Genomic DNA, 17,181 nt, shown 5'->3' on the forward strand with positions numbered 1-17,181 from the left:
TTATGTTTTTGTCAGACACTGCATTGTCCCAATTTTTTACCATTTACATATAGAGGCACTCATACCGAAATACCACATAACTTTTTGAATTGAATAGTCAGCTTAATCTTTATTAGCCTACCTAGCTTAACATGTTGGTTTTGTGATATGTTATTTATGTGGGATGTTCAATGCAACAACTGAGGCTGCAGCGTAAAAAAAAATGACGGACAAACCTCTGATTGGTTAACAAATCGGGCTCCTGGCCAATCACGTGTCCCACTCTGGGAGGGAAAGCCCGTCGTCAAAATAAACTGCCACTTGTTCGACGTTTTCAGTTTAGCTGTTGGCGCACATTTTCCACTCTTATTGATTTGAATTTCTCCTTCTCCTTGACTCCTGCATGATATTGGATTTTTCTTTCACGGACATTGGAAGCCTGAATATCTATTGCAATACATGTTTACACCCTGTCCTTATTACACATCATTAGCTGTACAGAAGACCACCTGAACCTGTGTGACATGTGAATATCTCGCTAAATAGACTCGACTTCAAGATGAAACTGTGGTGGCGAGTCATGTTGTGTTTGACGTTATCATGGAGGCTACAAGCAGCAGCTTCCCAAACCCATGAAGGTAAGGAAATGTACTATTCCATATATCTTTCCTCTTTTCAGACTGTAAGAGCACAGAAGACTTGTTTCTTTATATATATATATATATAATTTTAGTAGCATATGCCTGACTTGACACCCTCTAACTAGGTTATGAAATCATATTGTCAAGATCAGAACCTTATAAGAGAATGCAATAATAATCCTTAATGCTATCCAGGATTAAGAAAACCAAAAATGTATTAACTATTTGACCGTATGTCTTCTTTCCTTTGTCTTGGATCAAAAAGATCTTCCTTTACTCTCCCCCTTGAAAGCCTTTTACTGTAGTAGACTCCAATCAGGGTCCTTAATGCAGCAGTATACTTTAAATGCTGGCAGAGTTGAACGGGAGCATCATTAATGTCCTGGGGGAGGCAGGACTTTGATGTTGTGTGTATGGCAATGACCCCAATTGTAAGAGCTACAGAGGACATCTGGTTCTGTGCATGTTGATGTGTTCAATCTGTTGATGATTGTTGTTTTTTGGTACATGCTGGAATTACCCGTTTTTTAAAAAGCCTTATTTAGTTGTTTGAATTGTGCAGAGTTGCATGCATGCACACTTTTATTGTCCAAATAGTATTATCATATAACTTTTTTTTTTAGAAATGACCTCTGTTTTGTGACTGTGAGGAGACATGCATTAATGTGTAGATGCATGAAAGTATGAATTATTTTACAGTCGTCTGTCAGTATGTCACTCTCTCATTTTTACAATTCAAATAAATGCATTAAACTCAGAGCTTATTTTACTTTAGCTGAAAGATAAGGTTCTGTGCACCTGCATGTTCACAGTTCAGACAGGATATGACTTGTACTGGCTGCTGCAGGTGTAATCTTTGCACCTTCAGGACTAGTTCCTTAGGTTTTGTAGCTCAGTAGGAGCTGATGTGTATGTCTCCTTCCGTCCACAATATTTCCCTTCCTTCTGCCAGAATGTCCCACTCACACATGCCCCATTGTCTGTTGGTATGATCTCAGCCACGCAGACCCCTCAGACACACACACACATGCGCACACATAGAAGCACTGTCTGTCACTGCATCACTCTTCACTCACTGTGACACACTGTCCACATTTATAACTTTATCACAATGGAGCACTTTGTGTGAAAAAAGCTCTGCTCTCCTCGACCCTCGGCCCTCTACTCTATCAGCCCCAGGCCTGGACTGCTTCATATAAGCAGTGGGGTTACAGCTTGCCAGATTTTACTCTACACATCAAACTCTGCAGCCATCACAGTAGTAAACAAAGCACCAGGAAGAGCAAACCCATATATACTGCAGAAATAATAAACAAGCTTATAGCACTCAAACATTCACCATCTGGTCTCCTTTGAGGAATACTGATGTGTTTGCACATTCATGCTTTAAAGCCATGCCATTTTTTTGTTTTTTTTTTCCAACCATTTCATGCCACTGGTCTTGTAAAATTTGTGGTGCCCTACATGACTGTCAGCATTAATCCCATCATGACTACATTGTGATGATCATTTTTTTGAAACCAGTGTAACAATGATAAAACATGGTACAGACTGAATTTACCCAGTGATGGCTTAGACAACTCAAACAAGCTTCACCCACCTGCTGTTCATTTTCAATGTGTTACAGAGTCTAACAGAAACTGTTGGACAGCAGAACAGCAAGTAAAAAGGAGTAAAAACTGTTGAACCTGTGGAGTTCTATTTGTTTTAGTTTTTTATAGACTTACAATAATATGTGTTGTTCCTTTCTGTATACAATCAGTGGTGTGTCCTGGTACGCAGAATGGACTGAGCTCCACAGGTTCTCAGGAGACCCAGTACAACCTGACTAAGGACCGTTACACTGGCTGTGAGATCATCATGGGAAACCTGGAGATCACTCAGATTGAAAGTAACTGGGACTTCTCCTTCCTCAAGGTAAACTGTGTCCTCCTCTTCCCCCTCATTTTTTTTTACCGATCTCCATGCACAAAGTGTAGACCTTTACTCTTCTTTTTTTCTTGCAGACAATCCGTGAGGTGACTGGCTACGTCCTCATTGCAATGAACCACTTCCAGGAGATTCCTCTTGGGCAACTACGAGTCATCAGAGGAAACAGCCTCTATGAAAGACGCTTTGCTCTATCTGTCTTCTTCAACTACCCAAAGGATGGCTCCAACGGCTTGCGACAGCTAGGGCTTGCAAATCTGACAGGTAAAGAGAGTTGGAGACATGTGAGGTGTTAAAGCTCCTTAAATTGATCCAAGGCGGGGCACTGGTGGCCTAGCAGTCTAATCGCCTCACGTATCGAGACAATTGTCCTCGTCGCAGAGGTCGCCGGTTTGACTCCCGGCCGGTTGACCATTTGCTGCATGTCCCCCACTCTCTACTCCCCACATTTCCTGTCTCTTTTCAGCTGTCCTGTCAATAAAGGCAAAAAAAGCCCCCCAAAATTATAAAAAATATATAATAATAAGTGATTAAAGGCACTGAAAACAGTGAATCCAAAGGCATTCAAAAAAATTGAACTAAAAGAGAATGCTGCTTCGCTTCTAATATGCTTTTATAGTTTTTGTTGTGATTAAAAAGAGGCATTTTATTGGGCACAGAACAATAGATTTAGACAGATCTTAAAGCTGCTAGTAAGTCAGTAAAGTCAGTATGTGTTGATAAAACATTTCATTGCTGGGGGCTAAATGTTATGTATCTTTAATCCCCAACAACAGAACAACAACTGATGTAACCAGTAACAATAATGAGAACATAACAAACAAAATAAAAAATAAAAAAGTCCACTTTATGTGTTTCAATAATGAGTGTAGAGTCAATAAAAAGTCTGACAAATGTAGTAAAACTTGCAAAACAGTCTTTTTATTATACAGTGCTTATAATTATTGCAGAAAAACAAATAGAGTCATTTTTGCCAAAGTATTAACATGGATATGTTGGGGTTTTTTTAATGAAAAAAAAAGGGGGAAACTGGGGTAAAGATTTGAGGTTCAACATTAGATCAAATTAATATCAGAACTTATGTTAAAGCTACTGTGAGGAGTTTTTACAGTCATTTTTAAAACCTGTAAATGCTGCCACCCAGTCGATGTCAGGATATGTGATTAAAAGTACTGCCTTCTTTATGCATTTTCCAAGAAAAAAAATCATTGACAGTGTAACCCTTGACTGTTAGAAGAGCAGGATGAGAATTTTCATTCGGAAACCTTTTTTATGCATGTACAGGACAAGATTGGCTAGGAACTAAAAGGCACCACTCTGTCCACAGGGAGTGCCAACAAAGAACCAAAAGCTACTCACAGAAGCTTTAAAATATAACATATAGAGGTACATTTTTTATGTCCAGATTAAAAAAGTATCTTTGGAATCACACCTAAAAACAAATGTGTTAACCCGCTATTGCTTGAATGTCAATTTATGTTCAGAATATTTATACAGATCTGTAGTGTTACTGTTATATCTTCTGAAGGATGCTGTCTGCTCTCACTCAGTATCTTACATAATTACCCTACCACTGCTTCACAGAGATTCTGGAGGGAGGAGTGCAGATTATCAACAACAAGTACCTGAGTTATGGCCCCTGGATTTTCTGGCAAGACATCTTCGGAGACAACAGTGCTCCTATTGACATCAATTACAATGGAGAGAGAGGTCTGTAATAGTCGCTTTTTATTATCTGTTCAAATTATCTGCAGATTGTTTCTTTTTAATGAGCTCTGCCTGTCTTTTTATCTTTCTCTCTGTCAGGCCCGTGCCACAAATCTTGTGGAGATTACTGCTGGGGACCAAATAAGGACCAGTGTCAGATCTGTGAGCGCCCAATTGTTCTGATTCCTCTCTGTGTTTTATCTCTTCCCCTCCTCCCTTTCTTCCAGAGAATGCCTCTCTTCATACACAGAAATACACAGAGGGAGAGTGATGCACACACACACACACACAGACACAGACACAGACACAGACACAGACACAACACACACACACAAATCGGTGACCTCTGTTGAACTCATCTCTCCTGTGTGTCTCAGTGACTAAGATGGTGTGCGCCCCGCAGTGTAATGGCCGCTGTTTTGGGACGAGCCCGAGGGATTGCTGTCACGTAGAGTGTGCAGCAGGATGTAAAGGCCCTCTGGATGTGGACTGCTTTGTGAGTACTCCATGTTTGCCTCTATTGGAATGGACTAATAAAAGGCTCTGCACGATGACTATGCTATGATAGTGTGGTATGGAAATCCCCTTACAGAAGCTTGACACTTGCCCACTCTCAACCCACTTCATTCTCTACAAACTGATTTTATACTCTTCTTTGTTGGTGTATCTGAATTTTTATAGTCTGCTACCAAAAAGAAAAAAATGAGTATTATTCCCTTTGAAACATTAGCCTGTGCCTCTCTGGTTTGATCCTCTTATAACATAACTTGTGAATGTGATGACCACTGATTTTAAAATCTAAGGGAGGTCTGGATGATTAACACTGGGCTTCCCAAACTTTTCCGCCTGCGACCCCCAAAATACCAAAGACTTGCGACCACCACTGTCCCTCAAAGTGATTTAATATGGTTTCATTAAGCTGGTCTGCAGAAAATTAGCCTACCTATATGAGCTGTGTTTCTACTGCTGCTGATGCTTTTGATAATTAACTGTTCACCAGGGGCGATCCTAGGATCAGATGTTTAGGGGTGCTGAGCCGGGCAAGATAAATATTTGTACATTTTAATGGAATTTCATTCCTACATTTGTGAAAGAAAAGTATAACACTTTTTGGTAAAGTCTGTGACTAAACCATCAAATCTGATGAATGCTGAGCCACAGCAAAAGAGAATGGATTGGAATCATAAAAGAAACATATGGTAACCCTAATTTCTGGGGAAAGGCAACTCATTTAGATACAGCAGCTCCTCAACATATACATAAACAGTATGTATGTTTCTGGAGTAAACCAACCCCCTGTAGTGAGTACCAAAAATACAAAAAATTGACATTGGAGTTATTTTTTGGACTTTCATTTGAAATGCAATATATATATTTTTTTATTCTGTAAGACATCTCACGAACCCCTATTTGTGTGTCGCGACCCCTCAGGGGTTCCCGACCCACACTTTGGGAACCCCTGGGTTAACAAGTAAAATAGTGTGTAGCCATGCTAACAGTTGTAAGGCTGCTCTCTTGACAGCACTGCTTTGACCGAAAATGCCAAGACACCTCAAATGATAGTGCTAATTGCTAATGCTAAGGAAGTATAACGTTAACCAGTGTTTAAACATGCTAACATGTGCTAATTAGCACTAAATACAAAATTTAGCTAAGGTGAATGGGGTTAAATTTTTGATTTGTCCTCAATGAAAAGTCATTGGATCGCAGAACGTTATTTGTTGCCAGTGGTGGACAGTGACAAAGTAAATTTACTTGAGTACTGTACTTAAGTAAATTTTTAGAGTATCTGTACTTTACTTGAGTATTTTTTGGGGGAATACTTATTCATTTTATTCCACTACATTCAGAAGACAATTATTGTACTTTTGACTCCACTACATTTCTATCAATGCTCTAGTTACTCTCTACTTTTGCTTTGAAGTCAACTCATGAATTTCCTTCTCTTTTCTTAAATCTGATCCCTAAGACAGTAAAATGTGTTTGTGTAGTTCTGTTTGTCTCAGTGGTTTAATCGTACCTGTATATCGTGCGTCTCCATGGTTGAACGTGGAGCAAGCACAGAGCAAATTTCACTCAGATCAGGCAGTACATTTAGAGGTGGTAATGATGTCTATAATTCTCCACCTGAGCACCCATGGTCATATCTTCAGCCCGTGTTAGAGGTTTTTAAAATGAAAAATGATACGTATAGTTTGAAATGTTCTCCCTGTTTCCCACTCTGCTCAAACATAAAAAAAATCACTGTCCAACCTGAGAAGGCGTGTTGAGCTACGTAACATTTGTTTCATTCCAGATGAACATTTCAAACTAAGGTGTCTGTGCTTGGAGTAACTTTGTTGCTGTTTTTATTTCATGGTATAGTTTTTAGAGATTTCAAGTAATGGTTTCCAGGGAAAGCATAATGTAACCAAATGTAAGTAGTCTTGACTGCATTTATGTTTTTTGAAAATACAACATTTTGAGATTTTTTAAAAAGTACTTTGAATACTTAAGTATTTTTAAAAGCAAGTGCTTCAGTACTTTAACTCAAGTAATAATCTGACAGAGCAACTTGTATTGGAGTAATATTTGACATGGAGTATCTATACTTTGACTGAAGTAATGAAGCTGTGCACTTCGTCAACCACTGCTTGTTGCAACCTGGGCAGAAAAAAATGTGGCTACAACATTACCCAGCACATTGTAATGTAGTTGTTGAGATGTTCATTTATTTATATATTTATTTGTTTATTTATCCACTTGTTTTAAATTGAAAATTTAGTATAAAAGTTATGCCATAACGGACATTGGTAAATGCAAAGAAGTTGCTGAGTTGTAAACATCTGTATATGTTTGTTTGTGTGTCTGCATATAGGCATGTCGTCATTTCAACGACACTGGAGCCTGTGTGCCTCAGTGTCCCCAGACTTTGATCTACAACAAGCAGACGTTTCAAATGGAAACCAACCCAAATGCTAAATATCAGTATGGCTCCATCTGTGTTTCCCAGTGTCCCAGTGAGTCACCTGTCTTTCGACTGTCTTTGTATACTCACCAGGTTTTCTTAGACTTTATAAAAATTCAACTATGTGTCATGTTTGTCGTAGATCCTTAACACATGAAACTCTTGCGTCAAACCATATGTAATTTCCACATCTCACACATGGCTTTATTATCTCTCCTCATAGCTCATTTTGTGGTGGATGGCAGCTCCTGTGTGAGCGTTTGTCCTCCTGACAAGATGGAGGTGGAGCGAGAAGGCCAGAGGCAGTGTGAGCTCTGCAGTGGACTCTGCCCAAAAGGTTGACACCAACATCAATTACTTGTTCTTAAGCTGACTTAATTTTCCACTCACCAGAGCTAATGATGAGGTTTGGTGTTCCCTGCAGTGTGTGAGGGTACGGGGGCTGAACACAGACAGACTGTGGACTCCAGTAACATCGACAGCTTCATCAACTGCACAAAGATCCAGGGCAGCCTGCACTTCCTGGTCACAGGAATACTTGGGTATATAGCTTCACTACCAGGAGAATGTCAGACTACATGCTTTACAGTGACTGCTCTTATTGTGTGTTTTTTAATTCTTCATAGTGATGACTTTAAGAACATCCCACCCCTGGATGCCAAAAAGCTTGAAGTTTTCTGCACTGTGAGAGAAATTACAGGTTAGTATACGCTGTCAAGTTTTTAAGGCTTCCAGCAGGTTTTAAATCAATTTCTTTACCTTCATGGGAATCAATCAGAGACAAGTTTAATATTATCCCTTTCTTTGCTGTCAGATATTCTGAACATCCAGTCATGGCCCAAAGAAATGAACGATCTGTCTGTTTTTTCAAGTTTGACTACCATTCAAGGAAGGTCACTTTACAAGTAAGTCTTGTAAGGTTGTTGGTGTTACAGTGAAGACAGCACATTAAACTGATTTAAAGCAAGTTGTCATTTTACATGAAGAAGCTTGTGTTTATTTGAATATAACTAAAGCCATAATGCTTTGATATTACATTAAATAAAAAATGAACAGGTGATCATCTGCTGTACACCTCTGATGCTTGAGATTCTTTGCAAATATCCATCTGTACTGGATTCTAAGTTTATTACATAACCATGCCTCATCACTGCTCTCTGGCACACTCCACATTTTGCTATTTTTCAGCTTAGATTTCTAAACTGCTCTCAGTATTCACACCTCATGACAAGCCATGGTGTTCAGTGTTTCACAATCTAACTTCTCTTTTGTGGCTCTGTGCTTCTTCAAAGCCATGAATAGATATGTGTGTATATGCATGCAGTCCCTACATGACAGGCATCCAAGCTGTAGCACAATGTTTTGCTTGACACTAAGACACAATTTGCAGATGCAATGTAGTTTTGATTTTTCAATCATATTCTATTATTCTAATTTTATTTTTGTTTCTGTGTCCCCCTCTTTCCTAACACACTCTAACTGAAGGCGTTTTTCTCTGATGGTGATGCGCATCCCCACACTTACCTCACTGGGTCTGCGCTCTCTGCGAGAGATCAGTGATGGCAGTGTGTACATCAGTCAGAATGCCAACCTCTGTTACCAGCACACTGTCAATTGGCCGCAGCTGTTCAGAGGCCGCAGAGTTCGAGAAAACAACCTCAACAACAACAGGCCACTGGAGGAGTGTGGTGAGGCGACTGAAAAACCTCTTCTGTTATTCAAGTTAAATATTAGATTACCTGCTCATGTTGTCTAAACAAAACAAACTATACCACAAACTTCTCTCAGTCTTTGTTTTGAAAGGATATGTACACTTTTATCAGAGAAGAGTTCCATTTTTTGTCCTTTTAGTTACAAAAAACCCTTCAGCAGTATCTGGATGCTTTTCTGACATCTGTGTTTGTGTGTGTACAGTCGCAGAAGGGCATGTATGTGACCCGCTGTGTTCAAACTCAGGCTGCTGGGGCCCGGGGCCTGACCAATGTGTCTCCTGCAGGAACTACAGCCGAGAAGGCACATGTGTGGGCAGCTGTAACTTTTTCACCGGGTCAGTAGATACATGTTTCGGTTTGTGACATTTCTGCTGCTGTTTTTTGTGAATTTGATTTATTCATTTTACACATTTTATCTCAAATTTGTCTCTAGAGCACCAAAGGAATTCGCCCGATCTGATGGCGAATGTGTGGCCTGTCATCCCGAGTGTAAGCCTCAGAGAGGGAAGGCTAGCTGTGCTGGACCGGTAAACACATATTTTGGTATTACACTGTTGCCCAGTAGTTTTGTAGGAATCCTGGCTGGCATTTGGCCATTTATCTACTCAATTTTGGGGGAATGGTTGACTTTACAAAATCTCTAAATAAGTCCTACCTCTCTGGTACTCTCTACAAATGTGTTAATGATGAGACCTTTTTTTTTTTTACAGCCAAAGAAGAAAACAATGGCTTATTTTTGTATCTAGGATTGGGGGGCATGCTACCCTTACTACTCAAAAAAACTACTTTTGCACCAGTGTCAAAGAAACTACCAGCGCCCTAATCATTTACTTTATGTGCCCACCTGTGAACCCAACCTTCCATCTTTAGAAGGCTAATATAAATGCTGCTTAAATATTGGTTGCTTGTTACCTTGCTTTAGAGGAATATTAGAATGAGGACTGTCTGAACTACTAAAGAAATTTGGATCTTCTTAACAACTTTGGATGTTTGGTACCTTAATAAAATATTTTGTCCAGTCTAAGATTGTTGCTTTCTCACATTCAGCACTGAAGTATTGACTTCCTGCTACGCCTCTCACATTATATTACCAATTGTATAGAGGAACTAATATCTTAAATCCTTTATTCTGTGTCTGAATCAAGCAAAGGCAGTTTTTGTGCCTTAAATGCCTCACCGTTGAATTATACATAACTCTGCTCTTTGCCTCCATATCTCTCATACAACCCCCTCTTTCCAATGTTAGGGCGCAGACCACTGTGAATCCTGTGCCAACCTTCGAGACGGTCCTTACTGTATGTCCTCTTGTCCCACTGGAGTGAATGATGGTCAGAGGGGGCTGATCTTCAAATACCCGAACAGGGAGGGGCACTGTGAACCGTGTCACCACAACTGCACACAGGGGTGAGACTGGACTTTTCTGGTGTCTATTGGCAGATGTGAAGCACTAAGAAAATAAGTGACTGTTGGAGATAATGATATGTTAATGTGTCACAGATGCTCAGGTCCAGGACTGAAAGATTGTTTAGAGGCGGCAAGACTGGCAGTTAGCAGGTGAGTGTCGCCCCCTGCTGGTGATTTGCAACATGTTTGACCTGACCACAACCCACTGTGCTATTAAAACAAAATCACAATGACTGGGACATAAGTCAGATCGTGTAGATTTAATTGCCTTAGCTTGTGTCCCTCTCTCTTCTATATTCTCCTAACCACAGCCGGTTGATAAACTCATTTTTATTCTTCTTCCTTATCCTTCTGTCTGCAGTGGTCAGATCACAGGCATAGCTCTAGGTGTCCCTGCAGGTTTGATTTTCTGTCTGGTGTTGTTCTTCTTGGGCCTGCTGTACCACCGAGGCCTGGCCATCCGCCGCAAGAGAGCCATGAGGAGGTACCTGGAGAGTGGAGAGGTGAGGCTTTTAAGGCCATTCTTCCTCATGAGCGACTTTAAAGTTATTTTTTATTATGCATGACTCTTGCATTTTCAGAAAAGAAATAAATCATGTAGGTTTCTTTCTTGCTTTTTGGCAGAGCTTTGAGCCACTGGGTCCAGGAGAGAAAGGCACCAAGGTTCACGCTCGCATCCTCAGGCCGTCAGAGCTGAAAAAAATCAAAGCCCTTGGCTCAGGAGTTTTTGGCACTGTGAACAAGGTATTTATTACCCATTATATTTCTGGATATCTAATGTTTTATCTGTCTGACTTCTTTAATATGTGTAGACATACAAGAGTATGGGTACAAGATTCATGTGAAGTGATTTGTAGTTTATAGCTGTAAATTGAATTGCGTCGAAGGGTTTCTGGACTCCAGAGGGGGAGACTGTGAAGATCCCTGTGGCCATAAAGACCATCCAGGACAGCTCAGGCAGACAGACCTTCAATGAAATCACTGATGTGAGAATCAGATTTTTTTTTCACCTAAAACATCACAGAAATAGTCATTAATTGAATTTAGAGCATTGAATAAAAAACTATTTTTTGGGATGTTTAGAAATATATCTGTAAATGGATGCTCTGAGAAGTCTTTCATTTCGAAAATCCACGACAAAAACTACAAGTATATTATAAAGTTGTCTACAAAGTATGAAGTGTTTGATAATTAGCTCTCTTTGTAGCATATGCTGGCCATGGGCAGCCTGGACCACCCCTACATTGTGAGGCTGCTAGGCATTTGTCCAGGTCCCACTCTGCAACTAGTGACCCAGCTCAGCTCACATGGCTCCTTATTGGAGCACATCAGGCAGAACAAGACCAGCCTGGACCCCCAGCGCCTCCTCAACTGGTGTGTGCAGATCGCAAAAGTGAGTCTGTCGTGAGTTTTTGAGCTTCAAATGTTACAAATAAGGTATCAGAATACACATCGGGTATGAATACTGTTCTTTTCCCAGGGTATGTACTACCTGGAAGAGCACTGCATGGTGCACAGAAACCTTGCTGCTCGCAACATCCTTCTGAAGAACGACTACCAGGTCCAGATTTCTGACTATGGTGTGGCAGACCTCCTCTATCCCGACGACAAGAAATATGTCTACACTGACACCAAGGTTGTTCTGACTCATTCAGTTTAGTAAAGTCACATTAAAGGGGTTGTTCTAATAAATCTGTGCAACTTGTCTGCAATGTGTGCTCTGTGTCTCCTAATCCAGACTCCAATAAAATGGATGGCCCTTGAAAGCATCTTGTTTAGAAGATACACTCATCAGAGTGACGTTTGGAGTTATGGTAAGAGGCTGCCTGCCAGTAACTATAAACTCTTTCTGAAAGCTGCTGTCCGAGAATTTTGGCAGAGAGGTATCTAAAACATATGTCTTCCCGGACAGGGGTGACAGTGTGGGAGATGATGTCATTCGGGGCAGAGCCGTATGCATCTGTACAGCCACAGGAAGTGCCAAGTCTGCTGGAGAAGGGTGAACGACTGTCACAGCCTCACATCTGCACCATAGATGTCTACATGGTCATGGTTAAATGTGGGTGTGATTAAACTTTTCACCAGTGTTTTCAACATTAACTGTTTAAAAAGATGGAGGTCATGACAGGTCACCAAAAGTGAAGCCAAATAGTTGATATCATAAACCACACCTCCTTGATGTGAACAGATGAGACATGGTTCAAACTTTAAAACTAAACACAGATCAAATGAGTTTTTCTCAAACACGGTTTCTGCCATTGTAGCTTACTGTTGCCATGCTTAGTTATATCCAAATGTTTAATCTAATGCCAAGTTTACTGTAATTAGCTATTTGATGCTAAAAATGGGGGGAAATGTTGTGACTAAAGGCCCTTTTCCACCGGCCCGTCTTAGCTCTACTCTACCCGACTAGACCTGACTCTACTCGGTTTGTGTTGTGTTTCCATGGGCTCTGGTACCAAGCAAGCTGAGTAGAGTCGAGTCGAGTAGAGCCGAGTCGAGTCAAGTAGGGCTGGAACCGTAGTGGAAATGGGCCATTACATGATTGGAATGTAGAAGTAGGGTAGTGTTGTCAATACTGCAGCTCTGAGATCTGACCCCTATGCACAAGATGTCAGCACATGTCAGATATTATGCCATCATTTTTGTACAGTGGGAGGCAGGATAACATGTCATTCATCTTACAATCAGTTAATCATTAATTGTTTTACTTCTTCTCTTCAGGCTGGATGATTGATGAAAACATAAGGCCGACATTTAAAGAGTTGGCAAGTGATTTTACTCGCATGGCAAGAGACCCACCCAGATATCTAGTCATCAAGGTAATGCATCTATTGTCATTCATCCTGTGACACAATCTGCAGGCTGCTCACTTTGATTTCCAACCCTGTGTGTCCGTGTTATTCTGTAGTCAGAAGGAGAAGAAATGGCCTCAGGAGAGATCCATCGAAGAGAATCAGAGCGTGGGCTTTTGGAGGCAGCTTTTGAAGACCAGGACGTGGAAGGACTGGAGGATGGTTTGGCAACTCCTCCTCTCCAACACTCTCCATCTTGGAGTCTGTCTCGCTCCCGGATTAATTCTTACAGGGTAATGGCATACATCCTAGAGTTGGTACATTTTTTTGACCATTTGGAGCAGATCAGGAAGTTCCAAAGACTATTTTTTTCTTCTTTGATTTGTAGAGTGGCACATCTCAGGCTGGACCAATTGGATATCTGCCAATGACCCCAAGCCCTGTCGACAGCATCCGCCAGGTGATACAGACTCACACAAATGCATACAGATATTTAGCCCATTACCCTTTGCCAGTATGCAAAAATCAATTGTACTGCCAATTACTGTCAGTAGGTAATTTCCTCAGGAAGTAAAACATATAGAAATGCATCATTCAGGTATTGCATGTCTCATTTAAAAATAACAGGATTCATTTGTACGAGCTGATGCATCAATTTAAGCCTTTGCATTTCTGTCTAAGCTGTGGCTGCAAAGGTCTCGACTGAGTTCGGTGCGGACACTACCTGACAGGTCAGAGGTCAGGGGAAGCGGCAGGGAAGCAGAGCTGCGCGAGGAAAGCTTACGGAGTGGTGGGAGTCTTCACAGAGCCAGGTTTGGCTCTGAGAGGGGAAATCCTCGAGTATCTATTAACCGCCACAGGAAACTTTCAACTGCATCTAGTCCATGCTCATATAAGGTCTGGATGGCGGAGGAAGAGGAGGAGGTGGATCACTATGGCTACATCCTTGCTGGGTCACCTGTAACTCCAGAGAGAGGTAAATAATCAGTAAGATAAAAGCATGGGGATTAATTTGTATCTTTCTTAACTGTTGTGTTACCTTTAGAATATTAAATGCAAATGATAAAAATATATATTTAATCAAAGCTTCTTCCCCTGTCGTTTTTTCTTTATGTTCACATTCCTAGTTTGCAGAGCATCTAAATCTGGGCGACGAAACCCAAAACTCAAGAGTAATCTGTCTCTCGTGGTGATGAATCCCTCTCAGGAGTATGAAATCATGTGCAAAATGTCTTGCTCCACTAGTGGTGTCTTAACACAACCCAAAGGCCCTGGTCGATCTGTGGCACCTAGTCCTAAATCCTCACCTTTACCCTCTCCAACTGTCATGTATCCATCACCTGCAGAGGACACAGCACATGTGGAAACTCTGGCTTCAGTCTCACCTTTGACGAATAAACAAGAAGAGGAGGATAGTGAGGGAAGTGTTGCAGATCAAAGAGACTCCACAGAGGAAAATCAGCCCTCTGAAGACTCTGATAGTGGGTTCAGAGCTGTGTGTGACCAAGGAGATGAAGCCCAAGGAATAGGCAGGTATGAATACATGGATATCAGGCGATGCAATTCTACAGAGGGAGAGGCTCAAGCATGGGAGAAAAGTGGGAGTCAAACATCTGAAGCAGGGACGGAGGAAACAGACCAAACAAAAGAGGTGTTGAAAAAAGAGCACAAGGAGGAAGAGGAAGCGCTGTACCACAACACAAATAAACAACCTCTTCAGGGGGATCTGAGTGGTACAGTCATGCCCAAGCCAGATGTGCTCACAGCTGGGGGAGAAGAGGTGGAGGAGTATGAGGAGATGATGACCAGACTTGGAGTGGTGCCCAGTGGGTGGGAGCAAGCAGACTACCAGAACATCCCAGTGAAGGGGAGGACTGTTACCGAGGAGGCAGGCAGCAGCAGGTGTGCTGGGATTGGGGGATACATCAAGGTGTGTGCTGGAATGGGGGAACCTGGCAGCAACTCATCTTTTGACAACCCGGACTACTGGCACAGCAGACTGTTCATCAAGCCAGATGCTGTACGCACCTAATAATGTGGCCTGGGACAGAGACTACTTATGTTCCAATCAATTATTTTGGTGATTCTGTAATGATTTTCAGCTTTTATTTTCAGTTCCAGTGTCTAGTAAACTTCAGAAATAAAGGTTATTGAAGAAAAGTCATCCTATAGTTTTATGCAGTAAATACATGCAAATTGGTATGGAAGAAACAATAAACTTAATTTTGTTGCAGGCAAAACAAGTATTGTTTGGCTGTGAAATTATATGGTAAGTAGTTCCTTCAGTTAAAACAGATATATAAATATTACTTATGCAACTATTTTTATGACAATACTGTTTACTGTATAGCCCACTTGTGCATTTTCTAGTATTCAGCTCAGGTGACCATGCCCCACTTTTGTAGGCTTACCATGAAATGTTACACAAATGAATACATAAAAATATTTTGCAAATGTCTTTGTGTCATTTATTTGTGGAGAGCTGTCCCCAAAGAAAATATGACAATGTGCCTTTCAAATCAAATAATAAAATACCGGTCGAATTAAAAAATATTCTCTCAATCGTATCACTTCTTCATCTCTGGATTTGAAACAATTATTCATTAAATCAAACCAAAAAATGAATATAGCCTAATTTTGGATACCTCCAGTTTTTTGAGTCCTCTACATAGACTGTATAAAATATCCTCTACGATTATTAGAAATGACGGAGCCATGTGAACGCGTCGGGGACATACTCGCGCGCGATTTGGTCAGGGGGAGATCAGAGATGAATCAGGGAACTGAGAGATTCACTTATATATTGTTCCGTTTTCGTTCAGATCTACATCTCTATCAGTATATATGCTAATGTATAACCCGGCTAAGACAGATATTGTTTGTTTGTAAATGAATAAGAACCAATGATGAAATTGCTTATGAATGTCATTTGATGATAGACTGACAGACAAAATGTATGGCAACAAAGAATGCCATTTTGAGATTTCAAGTTTACAGTGGTGTATGACTACATGTCATTCCGGCTTCTACACGGCCTTATATTTATTTTTTTCTCACCTATGTTATTGAAATTTAAGCAATACATCAGCAGCTGTGACTATTACCACATTGACAACAACTTATTTAACCCTAGAAGTTCACTATCGCCGGGTGATTTTGCAAACACATTTACATGATTGTCACTAAGTTGCGTTTGTCTGAGTGTCACGGGTCCCTGTGTAGCTTCAGCGCAGTCTTTGACGTCTTTGAAGGCATGAGTGTTTCCCTATGCCAAAACCCGCTTTTTCCTACAGGCACATGTTCGGGTGTGTTCTTTGTTTCTCTCTCTTGCAGCTGTTTGTGTGTCAAGGAGACTGTGCCTTCACCAGGGAAGTCTCAAATGTCCCAGGGATGGGTGGACCGAACACCAAGTTTCCAGTTTCATCATTTTTTGTTTTGGACATTTTTGGTACCAAATTCCAAATTTTCAGTAATTTTGGAGTATTTTTTATTTATATAGGGTCCCCCATGATACATTTTTTTTTCATTTTGTTAGACATGGCACAGTTTAAAAGAAAAGAACAGTACTCTAATTTGTCATGTATTTTCGTATTTTCATATATTTTGATGACAAGTACTTTTTACTGGGTAGGCTATATTGTATCGGGTAATAAACACCCGGCATTAGTGATGGTGTTACTAATTTTAGCGATAGTGATTCTCAAATGGGTGGTATGTAGGACTACTGCAAGGGGTACTTGACAAATGTGAAGAAAAAAAAAAGAAGATGCATCACAACAAACAAAATAAAAAATCTGATTTAAAACAACTTTATCAACAGCATTTAATTTTTATTTCAATGCAACATCCAATAGTGCACTATTTCCAAATTAAGCATATTCATTCATAAAATGGACAGGTGGTTGAAATGTTTCTTGTTTGACAGAAATAAATTGGTGTGCTCCTTGGGCCATCAAAGGTCATCAATTATTTCTGAAAAATATTGCACACAAAGTATTAGGTATATAATTTGTGTCATCTTTCATTTCAATTTTATGATGACACTGTAAATCCACATGCATACATGT

At 40.5% G+C, this 17,181-nt stretch overlaps 1 protein-coding gene across 1 annotated transcript; it reads left to right on the forward strand.

The window, feature by feature from the left end:
- The first annotated feature begins 246 nt into the window (after positions 1-246).
- erbb3b (erb-b2 receptor tyrosine kinase 3b) lies at positions 247-15,680 on the forward strand. Its single transcript, XM_034696027.1, has 28 exons — positions 247-617; positions 2,383-2,537; positions 2,627-2,813; positions 4,134-4,259; positions 4,356-4,418; positions 4,634-4,752; positions 7,114-7,255; positions 7,427-7,540; positions 7,628-7,745; positions 7,830-7,903; positions 8,018-8,108; positions 8,689-8,891; positions 9,118-9,250; positions 9,349-9,442; positions 10,162-10,319; positions 10,413-10,469; positions 10,681-10,822; positions 10,944-11,063; positions 11,207-11,305; positions 11,527-11,712; positions 11,800-11,955; positions 12,058-12,133; positions 12,232-12,378; positions 13,044-13,141; positions 13,231-13,407; positions 13,503-13,574; positions 13,796-14,090; positions 14,242-15,680. The coding sequence occupies exons 1-28, from the start codon at positions 539-541 to the stop codon at positions 15,144-15,146; spliced, it is 4,386 nt and encodes a 1,461-aa protein (XP_034551918.1). The 5' UTR covers positions 247-538; the 3' UTR covers positions 15,147-15,680.
- Positions 15,681-17,181: the final 1,501 nt, after the last annotated feature.

This window comes from Notolabrus celidotus, chromosome 11 (genome assembly GCF_009762535.1).
Source record: "Notolabrus celidotus isolate fNotCel1 chromosome 11, fNotCel1.pri, whole genome shotgun sequence".
Classification (NCBI taxonomy): Eukaryota; Metazoa; Chordata; class Actinopteri; order Labriformes; family Labridae; genus Notolabrus; species Notolabrus celidotus.